Raw genomic sequence first — 14,450 nt, 5'->3', positions numbered from 1 at the left:
TGGCCAGCCCACTGCTGTTGTGGAGGGTTGCCCCACCGAGAGCTCTGGCCTCTGGGCCGACCCCAGTCAGTCACAAGGCACAGTCTGAACAGTGGGTGGCAGGAAGGAAAACGCCTATTTCAGATGGCCCACTTCTTACCGTGGCCTTTAGAAGTTCAGAGTTTCTCTCTTTCTCCAGGAAGCCCTCCAGGCCCGGCTGGCCTGCAGTGACCTCTCCTGCCTCTGAAAAGCTGTTACCTGTGCCCAGCTCTTACCATTTGCTACCTCGTTTGGGGCTGACATTTTAAAACAGCATTTAATGTATCTTCACAACTCTATGAAGTTGACGTGATTATACCCGTTTCACAGATGAAGAAGTGGTCACTTGAAAAAGTCAAACAACATGTGTTTCCTGCCTCTGTCATTTCTCTTTCCATAGGTCTGCATTCTCTCCCATTAGCTTGAAACCTCTTTCATGGCGACCGGGGTGACATTTACCCTTCCTTCTATCCCAAGTCCCAGGGCACAGAGTCAAACAATGGATGACTAACTGCTACAGTTACTGCCATAGGTAGCGACCACATAGCCCTTAATTAACACAGAGGTGGCATTTATGGAAATAGTGTGGTAAGCCATGTGGCTGACAGGCCTTATAATAAGAATCGCTACAAATGTCCTGCAGCACCTTAATTACCAAGAAAAGTCTGTGCTTACGCTGCATATTAATTATCGGGAAACTTGACGGGAACATTTTTCCTGCACTTCCTCCAGTGATAATTGAAGACCTGAGGCTCTGAGGAAACCACGTGTTGCCAGGATTCAAATGGCCCAGTGCTAGCTAGCAGTGGGCCACCCAGCGCCTTGCTGGGAGTTGTCGGAATTGATCACCAGCCAAGGGCACAGGGGTCAAACTGCAGGCTCCAGGGAGGCTCTGCCAGCTCCAAATAGCACAACCCTGGGGACACCCTCCCAGGGACAGATGGCACAGGCCTCACCTTTGGTAGCATAGGCCTCCGCCATCAACCGCAACCGGTACGGGGGGACCGCTGTCAGAGGCAGGTCATCGAGGCCCACCCGCGCATAGATGTTCAGAGCTTCTTTATAATCCCCTTCCACGTAGTTCAGCTTGGCCATGATCAGATTGGATTCTTGTAAGAATTCTGACTAGAAGGAAAAGAAGAGAAAACACATTTTCCTACCATGTTATAGAGCAGGGGTCCCCAAACTACAGCCCGCGGGCCACATGCGGCCCCCTGAGGCCATTTATCCGGCCCCCGCCGCACTTCTGGAAGGGGCACCTCTTTCATTGGTGGTCAGTGAGAGGAGCATAGTTCCCATTGAAATACTGGTCAGTTTGTTGATTTAAATTTACTTGTTCTTTATTTTAAATATTGTATTTGTTCCCGTTTTGTTTTTTACTTTAAAATAAGATATGTGCAGTGTGCATGGGGATTTGTTCACAGTTTTTTTTATAGTCTGGCCCTCCAACGGTCTGAGGGACAGTGAACTGGCCCCCTGTGTAAAAAGTTTGGGGACCCCTGATATAGAGGATGCTGCCTGGGGGCCCAGCCATCTGCTGTCGTGAAGCCCGGGCTCCCCACAAAGAGACGAGCACACACACCTTCACAGCAGCCCCAGCGTGGAAACAACCCAGATGTCCATCAGCTGAAGACGGTAGAGCAAAACATGGTTGCGCCACACAGCGGACTATTGCTCAGCCACAGTGAGGAAGGAAACACTGATACAGCAACAACACGGACAGATCTCCAAAGCGTGAGGCCAGGAGGGAAGACCAGTCACAGGCTCACGTCCCAGACACGCCAGAATGGGGCATCTGCACAGGCCAGGAGGGAAAACCAGTCACAGGCTCACGTCCCAGACACGCCAGAATGGGGCATCTGCACAGGCCAGGAGGGAAAACCAGTCACAGGCTCACGTCCCAGACACGCCAGAATGGGGCATCTGCACAGGCCAGGTGGGAAAACCAGTCACAGGCTCACGTCCCAGACACGCCAGAATGGGGCATCTGCACAGGCCAGGAGGGAAAACCAGTCACAGGCTCACGTCCCAGACATGCCAGAATGGGGCATCTGCACAGGCCAGGAGGGAAAACCAGTCACAGGCTCACGTCCCAGACATGCCAGAATGGGGCATCTGCACAGGCCAGGAGGGAAAACCAGTCACAGGCTCACGTCCCAGACATGCCAGAATGGGGCATCTGCACAGGCCAGGAGGGAAAACCAGTCACAGGCTCACGTCCCAGACACGACAGAATGGGGCATCTGCACAGGCCAGGTGGGAAAACCAGTCACGGAGACTCACGTCCCAGACATGCCAGAATGGGGCGTCTGCACAGGCCAGTGCCTGCCTGGGCCCGGGGGGGGGGGGGTGGCTGGAGCCTGGGAATGGTCAGGGGGTTATTTTGGGGGCGATGAAACTCTACAGTTCAGGTAAAGGTTGCACAACTCCGCGAATAGTCTAAAAACCACTGAACTGTACACTTTAAAGAGGCAGATTATATGGCAGGTGAATTTCATGTCAATAAAGCTGCTGCAAAACAAAACAAGAACCCCAAGGTGCCCCTCAGGCAGCTGGGCTGGGCTGGGCTGGGGGAAATAGAAGAAATACGTCATAAACAGCACATATATGCACCTGTCTCAGAAAAGAAAGCTTCCATGGGCACCCTAGGGGTCCTGCCCACTGCACCGGGAGTCTGCCCCAAATAACCCCCAGGGGAGAGGTTTTCTAATGTGGTGCAAAACTCAGGACCCGCTTTCTTTCCAGGGGCAAACTTTTCTCACTGTGTCCTTCCACCTTGTTAAGGTTACTGACGCTGGGTCCCTTCCCCAGAGGCTGCAAGCTCACACTGTCCTCCAAGGGGCTCTCCTCTGTCCAGGTAGAAGAGGTCAGCTTCCCAGGCCACGCCCACAGCCTCAGACTCCTGGCTTCCCCTGACTCACAGCAGAGAAAGAAGAGGCCACCCAGCCATCTTTATAAGAAGACAGATTTATCCATTTCCCAGGCCTACTCCGTGGAACCTAAGCTGTCCAGGGCTAGATTGTTCAGCTCACAGAAGCACGTGTTCTGGGGTCTCTAGCTGTGCAGGGTACAGAGCACCCAGGTAACCAGTCAGAGCGTGGCAGGGCAGCTGTTCGGCCAAGGTGGTCCGCTTCCAGGCATTTTTTGAAAGGGAGCAGAGACAATAGGCAACACTGGGGAGAGTGGTGGGCGGGGGCGGGGCCCGGGAGGTGAGATGGAAGGGGACCCAACAGAAGCAAGAGAGGACAGACTGGAGATGGAGGCGGAGAGCCGAGTATAAACAGAGGATAGAAGACAGGGCAGGTGACCAGGACAGTGCTCGAGGTTTCCTGTGACAACAAGTTCGGGTCATTGCTCAGGCAGAGGGCAGGCCTGTCCTGGCCCCTCCCACACCCAGGTCCCGGGTCTGCCGTCACCAGTATGGAACCCCACAGAGCTCTGGGCCACAGCAGACTGGGACAGTCACGGACTGCCTATTCTAGGCAGGAAATGAGGTAGTAAGTGGTACTCCTGATTCACCTGTCTTTCCTATAGTGCAACGGGATATCAGGTTGAGCTCTCGGTCACATAGGACAGTTTATTCCAAGCACCTGGGGAAGACTAGTGCCAGTTTTTCAAAATAATATGTCATTGAAGGCTCTCATCAAAGAGACTCTATTAAGAGCCAGAAGCCCCACAAGGCGGCCAGCCAGCCTGGAGGTTGACACACCGATCACACAAGGAGCTGGCCTGAGTCCAAGAAGACGAGCCACGGCGGTATAGATGGCTCCGAACACCACCCAGGTGTCCATGGCGTCCCCGGCAAGCACACAGCACCGCCCCACTGCCCCCCTCGTCCCAGAGCCCGTACCTTGAGGTTCCCGCGGTCCAGGGCGGCGGTCAGGTGCTTGCGGACCTCCGTCAGCTGGGGCCTGGGGCCACGGGGACTGGCCCCCTGCCGCAGGGGGTGCTCCTTCAGGTACTGCTCCAGCTTCGACTCCCCGAGGAGGAGTTCTGCCATGTCATCTACAAAGAACAAGGTGAGACGCTAAGGGGGGGCGAGGAATGGTCTGTGTGCGGGAAACCCCAGCCCAGGACCTCGGGGCCACTCCCCTGCCCCACACGCCAGCAAGGCCCTTCTGGAAACTCATAACCTCAGAGTCCGAGGGACACAATCTTAAAGTGAAACCGTTTGTAAGTAAGAATGTTCCAGTAGTATGTACTCAAACAACTGCTGGCTTAAGCATTGTCATCCTGTCACAAAATTACTGACTCTAGAGAGATGGATACATATTAGCATGGAGAGAGCTCTAGTTCAGTAGAAAAACACAAAGTCCTGTTGTGATTTATTCAGTACAATCTTTATAAAACACGCACAAAAGCAATCCTATTCCTTTTCCGAGACTGACGCAGGGTAGGCCCCTGGCCCTTCTGTGTTCTACGGCTCCGACGTGGACACATGAGCTGCTAGAATGTCCTGTACAGCGAGATTCTTTTTTTTTACAGTGAGATTCTTAAAAGGAGTTTGTGTCAAAATGACCTGAATGTATGCAGTCTATTGTTGTCTAGGAGGCAAAACTATACAGACACTGATATCAGGGAATGTTTGTACGAAGGCTTTATACCTATGAGTGCAGTACTTATAGCTATAACTTTGCTAATATATCCGTGTTGGCTTGTTAATAATAGAACAAGAAGCCCACTCCAGCAGCAGCTTTTTGGAATCCACACACCCAGAGTATTCTGAATAAGCCCAAACAATTCATAAACTAGCCTGTGCATTGTCTATTTCTTCTGTGATGCGACAGAACATAATTGTATTAAAATATAAAAGCGGCTTTAAAAGGTCTGGAGGGATATAGCTCAAACCCCGGTCCGCAGTTACCACTGGGGTGCAGGAAAAAGAGCCTCAACTGGGGTTAGTGGTCAGAATGGACTTTAGCTTTATCTTTAACATTGCGGTCTGAAAAGAAAAAACTACAGTGTGACCATTACCTCTGCGATCTAAAATTAACTGAGATTCTGGGCGGTAGGTCCACCAAAGGCAAAGAGTTAGAATGAGAGCCTTTCCAAGTCCTCTGGTCAGTGACCCAAAGCTACTGAAGCTATAGTTCTCAGCAGTGCCGCTGTCTGTGTACTGGGAAGCCAAAATTAATCTTTTAGGGATGGGATCTCGGGTCCTGGGGGAAGGGAAGCAACACCAAAACAGGGCAGAGTTAAGTTACTGCACTCCAAGAATTCTTCAGTTGTCCAAGGAGAAAAAGCAGGTCACTGAGGACCCCAGCAGGCCCCACCGCAGGGTCCTCCACCGGAAGACAAGCCACACGTGCAGGCAGCACAGGGACACATGTGGAACCGGTGGACTGGACCCGGCCAAACACCAGTCAGGTTGAAAGCAATAGCAGTGCCCTCCCAGAGACCTGACATCCAGCTAAGAAAGAAACCGAGGGCAGGGCTCCGGATGCTGGATGTGTAGGAAGCCACATCTACATCACTAAATGCTTACAGAGTTACTGTTACAAACTGAATCTGACTGTTATAAGCCAATAAAATGCAAAAACAACAATATAGCAAAAACTGGGAGGAGCTTCAGAGGGCTACTTCTTTTCAAAACACTGTAGTATGTGTTTAAAGGAAAAAAAGATACAACATGGCATCAATATTTTAAAAAATTTATTGGACTCTTTTAAGAAATGAGTCACAAGGTTAAATTGAAATGTTTATTTGGAGCTCAACAATTCCTTCAGATTCTTTTTTTCCCCACAAATACTTATTAATACCTTATTCTTTTAAACAGAGCACTACTGTCCAACAGAAATATATTCCAGCCACATGGGTTATTTTAAAATTTTTATTAGCTATATTAAAAATAAAGTTGAAATAAATTTTAATAATTTATTTTATTTAACTCAATATATCCAAAATATTATCAGCTTAACAAGTAATTGATATTTTTTAATTATTGAGGTAGTTACATTCTTTTTTTTTCTTTGTATTTTTCTGAAGTGAGAAGCAGGGAGGCAGAGAGACAGACTCCCACATGTGCTCAACCGGGATCTACCCAGCAAGCCCACCAGGGAGTGATGCTCTGCCCACCTGGGACGTTGCTCCTTTGCAACTGCAGCCATTCTAGCACCTGAGGCGGAGGCCATGGAGCCATCCTCAGCACCCAGGCCAACTTTGCTCTAATGGCTCCTTGGCTGCAGGAGGGGAAGAGAGAGATAAAGAGAAAAGGAGAGGGGGAAGGGTGGAGAAACAGATGGGCGCTTCTCCTGTGTGCCCTGGCCGGGAATCGAACCCGGGACTCCTGCACGCCAGGTTGATGCTCTAACACTGAGCCAACCGGCCAGTGTCACATTCTTTTCTCATGTTCAGTTTTCCAAAGCCAGTATGTACTGTACCCTCACCATATCTCAGTTGGAACCTGCCACACCTCAAGTTGTTAAGAGCTACGCATGGCTGGTGGCTGTCATATTAGGACAGGAGCATGATTACTGCTGATAAAAGTAAGTCAATTCAGCCTGACCAGGTAGTGGTGCAGTGGATACAGCATAGACCAGGGACACTGAGGACCCAGGTTTAAAACTCCAAGGTCGCTGTCTTGAGCAGGGGGTCACCAGCTTGAGTGTGGGATCATGGACATGACCCTGTGGTCACTGGCTTGAAGCCCAAGGTCACTGGCTTGAGCAAGGGGTCACTGACTTGGCTGGAGCCCCCAGTCAAGGCACATATGAGAAACAATCAATGGACAACTAAAGTGCCTCAACTACAAGTTGATACTTCTCATCTCTTTCCCTTCCTGTCTGTCTCTGTCTCTTTCTTGCTTAAAAAAAAAAAGTATGTCAAATTATTTTTATATCTGTCTCTGTCCCTATAAAGATACCTAGAATGATTACCACTAGAGTAAAAGAAATTTCTGAATGACAGGATTCAGGATAATTTTAAAATTCATCATCTTTGTAGTTTGAATTATTTTTATTGAGGAAAATCATCTGTATTACTGTTAGAAAAAACTAACTCTTCTTTGAAAACTAGGACCTTACCAGTAGTAAGTTCTGACTAGTAGGACTACCAGTGTACACTGAATTTCTTTCCTGTATAGTCTATATTTCTAAAAATAAGATACAATTCAATGGGTTCAGAATCCTTGATTTAAAGTCCAATTTGGCACTCTGTGATTTAATCTCAGCATTTTGGGGGTAATGCTAAAAAAGCCCCTCTGTATGCCTGAGCTAAGGATTCCTCTCTCCACTATTCCCCATTATTCCCCATTATCCCACATTATTCTGCTATATTCCCCATTGTTCTCCATTTCCCCCCATTACCCCCACTATCTCCCGCCCGCCCTCCCACGGTCCTGCTGCAGACCCCTGTGACCTTGGCCCTGAACATGGCTGCCCTGAGCAGAGGCCCCCGGCCAGCGAGCAGGAAGGACGACAGATCAGGACCTCAGCTACCTGCTGCCTCTTTCCAGCTCTGGGACAGGGCATGTTCCTTACCCTCTTAACCCATCAGCGTCTCCATTTATAAAACAGGAAGAGCCCCATGACCATAGCAAGAATGCGGACCGGAGCTATTGAGTTCTAGGGGGAAGACGCTGTGGGCTGGAGTGACCACACCTCTCAGCTGGGCCTTGAAGGTGCAGTAGGACCTGGACTGGCGAGCAGGAGGGAGCAGCAAGCCGGGCCAGGGGAGCATCAGAGAGGAGCTGAGGCTAGGAAGGAACACGGAACCGAGCGTGGAGAGCAGGGTGTGCGGAGTGAGAAGACAACAGTGGAGACTCGAGCTGGGAGCAGAAGGACTTAATGGATCCCCCTCCGCCCTCCCTACTCAGCTCCGTCCTCACAGGATAAGGCCCAAAGGCCCGGATGCAGAAAATAGGTCCAGCCCAGCTCTCCGCATGCTCCAGCTCAACTCACTCCTCGAGCACCTGGAATGCTTTGGAACACTGAGAACACTGCTCGCCATTATGTGTGAAACACCTACTGGTCGTTCCAGCCCTGATCTTCCCCCGTGTGCCCCGTCTCAAGCCACCCCCGCCGCCCCAGGAAGCTCACCCGCCCTGAACCAGGAGTGTATTCTTCCTGCTCGTTCTAGACTGTACGGAGAGGCCTGGAGGAGGAGCCTGTGCGCATCTGTTCCGAGTCCCACAGACACGCACGGTGTCTGGCAGAGTCAGGGCTCGATAAACGGTGAATGAAGTCGATGACAGGCCGAGGCATTCGGACTGCATCCTCCAGGGTCAGGCCTGGCCCTGCCTGGAGCAGAATCTGCCGGTTGTTCCTGAACATTCTCCCCTCCTTTAGTATTAGAAGCCCCACGTTTTATCAGTGCACACACCTGCCCAGGTAAAGACTATACTTCCCAGCTCCCTGGGAACTAGATGCTGCAAGTGACTGTATTATGGCGGATGGTATGTGAGCAGGGCTGTTGTTTATCTGCAGCTTCCAGGCCGTGCCCTTACAGGAAATGAGCTTGCCCTCCTGGTCCTCCTCACGCAGCTTCCAGGCCGTGCCCTTACAGGAAATGAGCTTGCCCTCCTGGTCCTCCTCACGCAGCTTCCAGGCCGTGCCCTTACAGGAAATGAGCTTGCCCTCCTGGTCCTCCTCACGCAGCTTCCAGGCCGTGCCCTTACAGGAAATGAGCTTGCCCTCCTGGTCCTCCTCACCCTACCCGTGAGCTATAATAGAATGTGGTGGTGCGGATGGATAATGGCGCACAGCATGTGCTAGACCACGAGATGGGAGCCGTCTGCTGAGGATGGCTGAGCAGCGAGACACAGAGCTTGGTCTGCAACACCCAGGAGCTGCCCCCAAGCCCCAGACGGCTGCTTATGATCAATTATTACATGAGAGAGAAACATTAACTTCCACCTTGTTCTTGCTGAAGTCACTATCATTCTGACCCTTGTACCAGTGGCTAAACTGGTATCCTAACTAGACCTCCCAAACATGAAACAGGCTTTCAGCTGAGACGCACTACCTGAGCACACCTCACCAACACCCACCCTCACGGTCGCCGGTGTCTCAACAGGTTCTGTGAGCCCATCTGAGGGCTTTGGGAGAACCCCCGGACTCTTCGCCGCTCCTATTTCACCCATTTACATCCTGGGCTTGCAAACACCTATTACAACAAAGGGCAGCACAGTTAAAGAGGAGTGTTAAAACCACCACCGTTGTGTTAGGTGGGATTTCTGTCTTTCAGTTCATTGGTCTCCTGACCGCGAGCCAAGCACCAGATCTCACTGTCCAAGGGTGAAGAGAGCCTTGCTCTGTCAGGACAGCCCTAAGGAGCCGGGAAAGGCTCAGTTGAGAGGAGGAGGCTTTCCTCAGAATTAGGAGACATAGCCCCTTCCCTCAGGCAGGCTCTAGTCCTTCGGGCTCACTGAACACAATGCGGGCTCCAATGAAACGTGCATAGTCCTAGACAAGGGCGCTGGACATGACACGAGAGAAGGCCTCCATCGAGAATGTGACAGGTGTACGTCTGCAAGGTGGAAAATGTGGGGAAAGGCCTTCCAGGCAGAAGGAACAGAATATGCAACAGCATGGCACAGCCTAGCTGTTTGGGTAGCTGCTCAGTGGTTTGTTAGGCTGAGCCCTGAAGGGAAGGGCAGGGAGAGGAAGAGGGCAAAGGTCAGCTGCTTGGTTCTGGAAGGAGCCCCACGCTCCCAGCAGAGAGCTTCCAATCTAATCTGAAGTTCACCGTGGTGGCTACAAAATCATTTTTAAGGGGTTTTATATTGTGTGTGTGTGTGTGTGTGTGTTTTAATTTACAAGCTCCCATTAATCTGTGAAGCAAATTATGTTTTCTTTGTTCGCCTTCAAAAAGGTGGATTCCCAGCCACTCACTCCCCTCAGGAGGGCAGAGCTATTAACACTCCACCGAGGGGCTCCTGCCTGAGCCTCGACTGCCACCGCGAATCTCAGTCCCATGGACGCCGGAGGCGCGACAGCCTGGCAGGCACAGCGCAGCCCCGGCACCGGGCAGGAGAGAGCTCCTGCCTGAGCCTCGACTGCCACCACGAATCTCAGTCCCATGGACGCCGGAGGCGCGACAGCCCGGCAGGCACAGCGCAGCCCCGGCACCGGGCAGGAGAGAGCTCCTGCCTGAGCCTCGACTGCCACCACGAATCTCAGTCCCATGGACGCCGGAGGCGCGACAGCCCGGCAGGCACAGCACAGCCCCGGCACCGGGCAGGAGAGAGCTCCTGCCTGAGCCTCGACTGCCACCGCGAATCTCAGTCCCACAGGTGCCGGAGGCGCGACAGCCTGGCAGGCACAGCGCAGCCCCGGCACCGGGCAGGAGAGAGCTCCTGCCTGAGCCTCGACTGCCACCGCGAATCTCAGTCCCATGGACGCCGGAGGCGCGACAGCCTGGCAGGCACAGCGCAGCCCCGGCACCGGGCAGGAGCCTCCGGCTCCGAGCAGACTCCACGACGACATCAGAGAAAGGTGTCGCCTCACCGAATGTTACTGCCCAATTGTGTGCCGGGCTACACACTAGGACAATGACACACAGGGGGAAGAGACACCTCGGGGCATACAAGAAAGTTCATTTCCGATGGATTAAAGAGTTCAATATAAAATAAGAGGATCAAAATGTTAAAAATAGACTTTGGCTTCCAGCCAAGACAGACCAAATGTAACCTCCCATTGAAAACAACCATAAAAATATGACAGAATGTATCTTTAAATAACAATTTTCAAGACACTGGACATGAGGTGACAGAAGAAAGTGATCCAGAGAACTGGGTAACAAGGAGGCCGGCCCTAGGACTGTCTTGAGAGTTTCCGGCTGCATCAAAACTCTGCCTCAGGAGAGACCCCGATCTCGGCCTCCCCCCACCGGCCTCCACCTGCACAGACCCATCAGCACAGAGGGGAGCACATCTGGCATCCACAGCTGCGGGCAGAGCAGCAGGACTGCACAGTATGATGTGCAGGAAAGAGCTCTGGCCTCAGGATGCCTTCGGCTTCAATCCCAGTTCCTTTGCTTACTAGCTGTGTGGCACTGGGCAAGTTACCTAACCTCTCTGAGCCTCAGTTTCCTCACCTGGCAACCTGAAGATTAGAGATAATATCTGTAATGCATATAGTACAAAGCAGGTGCTAAATCAAGGCTAGTTACCATTCCTGTTATTTTCACTCCTGTAGAACTCACTATTTCCCAGGATGGTTATGTTGGATCTAGTGGGGCCAGAACGCCCTATCAGACACAGTTCCCGTGTGCAAGAGGCCTGCAGTCCAGCAGGAGGGTATGAATGCTGTGCTGCACTCACGACAAAAGCCGAGCCACACTGAGCTCTTACTAACTGCCACACAGTGTGCTAAGCAGTTCACATCCTGCCGGTCGTCCAGACAAACCAGGATGTTGATCCCATTATCTCCATCCCACAGGCAGGGGACCAGGCAGGGGACCAGGCACGAGAGGTGCAGCAGCATGCCCAAGGTCACAGAGCTGTCTGTCCTGGAGCTGGGATTTGAACCCAGCAGCCTGTCTCCCTACACGTCTCCTCTGCCCAGTCACAACTCAGCGATGGGAGGAGCTCCACTGCCCTCCCAGCCAGCCGTCTGACCCTGCCCAAGCCGCTTAGCCTTCTGCTGCAGGGCCAGACAGGCAGTTTCTAAGTCCCTTTCCCGCTCCTCCTGCTGACAGCCTCAGGTGACCGAGTGAGGAGGGCTCAGGAGTGCCCAGGGCTGGTCTCACCTACCCCACGGACATTTGGGGGGTTGGTTAACTGAGGCTGCAGAAGCCAGCTCCTCTGTGACTTACAGTGAGATAAAGACAGAAAATCAAATAGAGACCACTCCTGAGAACAGCATGGGACTCAGCCCCCACTAGGGGCCTCTGGTCTTGGTTCATCTTCAAACAGACCATCCCCAATCCCATTGCCTGGCGGCTGGCATGACTCAGTGCCCAGGCGGCCTCGGCCTCCCTGGCTCCCCCAGGGAAGGAGAGAGGTTGTGGCCTTTGCCACTTGACGTCCTCGCAGACCTCTCCCTTGTGGGATAAGCAGCTGACACACAGAGATGAGATCAGATGATGGACAAAAAAACTCAGAGTTTTTACTCTATTCCTGAGAGTACTTGATATCAGTACAAAAAAATCTCAACAACTCAGTTTACACGTCAATGGAGAAGCATTTAGGTCTATTCAAACCATTCCTGCTGCGGCTCCAATCCAACAGGAAAAACAAACTCCTATTCAGGGAGGAACTGGTTCTTCAGTGTCTCCTTTGTTACCCAGCAAAGGCAGCCAGGTTCTCCCATCTTAGTCTCAGCTTGAGCTCAGGGAGCTTCACCCCCTCCTCTACCTGGCTTCTGGTAAGTCGCAGGTAACCTAACATTCGCAGTACTGCTCACCCCCCTGCCCAGCAAAGAGTGTTGACAGGAAAACAGACATGTCGGACGCTGTTGGTAGGAGTATAAATTGATGAGTGTCTACAGAGAGCAGTGTAACAGCATCTACAAAACACTCCATGTACCTATACCACGTGACCCAGAAAGCCCACTTTTAGCTACTTATCCTATGGATCCATGCACTCTTGAGCACAAAGATGGGAGTACAAAGATGTTTACTAAATACAGCCCTACTGGTGACAACAAAGGACAGAAATAACAGGGGATCTGTTAAATGATTTATGGTACAACCCAGGTGATGGAACATCGTGTGTCCATTAAACAAATACAAGTCCATGGTGGCCAGACTGCACTAATGGCCTGTCTTCAGGCCTCCCTGAGTCACATGCTTTGTGGCCTGTCGCACTGACCCTGGGTGTGGCCATATGACTTGCTCTGATTGACAGGACAGTGGCAAATCTGACCCACACACAGCACGTGACAGAGGGCCTGCCCACGTCGGCTCCCCTCCTGCTTCTCTGCAGCCACCACAAGAAGACGCCAGGCTGGCCCAGGACTACAAGGCTCAAAAGCCAGCTGAGAGCCCAGCCAAGGCAGCCATGTCACTGAGCTGAGCCACAGCTGGTGACCCACAGCTGGCCTCAGATGCACAAGTGAGCCCTGGCAGCCCAGAATCGTGAAATATAATAAAACATGGCTGCTTTAAAGCCCTAAGTTTTGGGATGGTTTGTTACACAGCAGTAGATAACCTCAGAGAGAGACAAACTAGGGTATATCATTGTGTGTAAAAAACAAAACCAACAATAAACTTTCTTATACTGTATTTCTCCATGTGTAAGACACCCTTTTTGAAAAATTTGGGGTCTAAAAACTGGGTGCGTCTTATACAGTGGTTGTAGAGGTTTTAACTTGCACTTCCCGCTTTTTCACGCTTGTTTATGCACTTGTAGATGAATAAAACTTGAGTTCAATAACTTTATGTAATACTTTTTTTTTTCAAATTTCAGGCCCCAAAATTAAGATGTGTCTTATACATGGGAAGGTCTTATACATGGGGAAATACGGGAAATGCACAGATACAGCAAATTTCTAAAAGGAGCCCCCGGATCCGCAGCGCTGCGGTTTCTGTGGAAGGAAGCAAGAGGACACGGAGCTCATGCAGGAAAGCGGCCACTTTCCACTGTCTGCCCTTTGCCATTGTGTGTTCATTACCACCATGTACACCCTTTATGCACACAAAACAACCGGGCAATCTAGAAAGAGAGAGATGGCCCGTGTCACCGTGTGCTCTGAACCCAGAGCAGCTGGCCAGGTCGCCCAGGGGGTCACATGACCTGGGCCATCATCTCAGAACCAGGAGAAGGAGCTGTAAGTCTGTGGGCACTGCCAGCGCCCATCCCCCGCTGTCCCTGCGCCACCAGCCTCTCGTGCACACACCCTACAGGCCCTCAGCATCCTTCACGGCCACGGCAATCTGTCTCACCTGCAGGGGCCCGCCAGGATGTACTACACCTCCCTCCCTTCTCCTGCCAAAATGCCGGGCATCCTCCGAGATGCGGTTCAGGGTCACCTTGCGGGAGCTCCGCCGCTCTCTCCCGAGCGAGTCCCGGCCCTCACAGCACTCTGCGCGTTCACGCGGCCGCGCACCCATTCAGTACCTGCGAGCTCCGGGGACTCCGCGCGGTGAATGAGACGGGGGTCTCTGCCCTCGTGGAGCCTAGGATGGCATTCAGAGGATCAAGAGGTCGAAGAAAAGAACTCTTGAAATGGACAAAGAGGCAGACCAGGAAGAGGCCAGACTGTGGTCAAAGATGTGCAGAGAACTGAAACATGACAGTGAGCGGCTGCGCAGCTACTTGAGACGGTGGTCAGAGCAGGGAAAGAGTCTCCAAGGAGACGTGGACGACGAGATTGAGTCAGCTGTGCACATGGCTGAGGGAAGAGCATCGTCTCGGCACAGGGGGGCCCTGGGGGGGGGGGACATGGGTGGTGTGTTCCGGAACAGCAGGGAGGCCAGTGTGGCCGGAGCAGAGGAGCCGACTGGGTGGGGCAGAGAGGCAAGTGAGGGCAGACCATGACATTCTCGTGGAG

The 14,450-nt window shown here is 52.1% G+C and overlaps 1 protein-coding gene across 7 annotated transcripts in view; it reads right to left on the bottom strand.

Moving 5' to 3' along the window:
* Positions 1-14,450, bottom strand: part of TTC7B (tetratricopeptide repeat domain 7B) — a 255,976-nt gene that overhangs the window by 224,318 nt on the left and 17,208 nt on the right. For all 7 annotated transcript variants that reach the window (XM_066344074.1, XM_066344076.1, XM_066344077.1 and 4 more), the window contains exons 2-3: positions 3,869-4,023; positions 975-1,143 (exon numbers count right to left, since the gene is read on the bottom strand). In XM_066344074.1, coding sequence (XP_066200171.1) covers positions 975-1,143; positions 3,869-4,023 — 324 coding nt within the window. The remainder of the gene's footprint in view (positions 1-974; positions 1,144-3,868; positions 4,024-14,450) is intronic.

This window comes from Saccopteryx leptura, chromosome 6 (genome assembly GCF_036850995.1).
Source record: "Saccopteryx leptura isolate mSacLep1 chromosome 6, mSacLep1_pri_phased_curated, whole genome shotgun sequence".
Taxonomy (NCBI): Eukaryota; Metazoa; Chordata; class Mammalia; order Chiroptera; family Emballonuridae; genus Saccopteryx; species Saccopteryx leptura.
The sequence above is the reverse complement of the archived record's forward strand: the minus strand, read 5'-3'. Positions and strand labels throughout refer to the sequence as shown.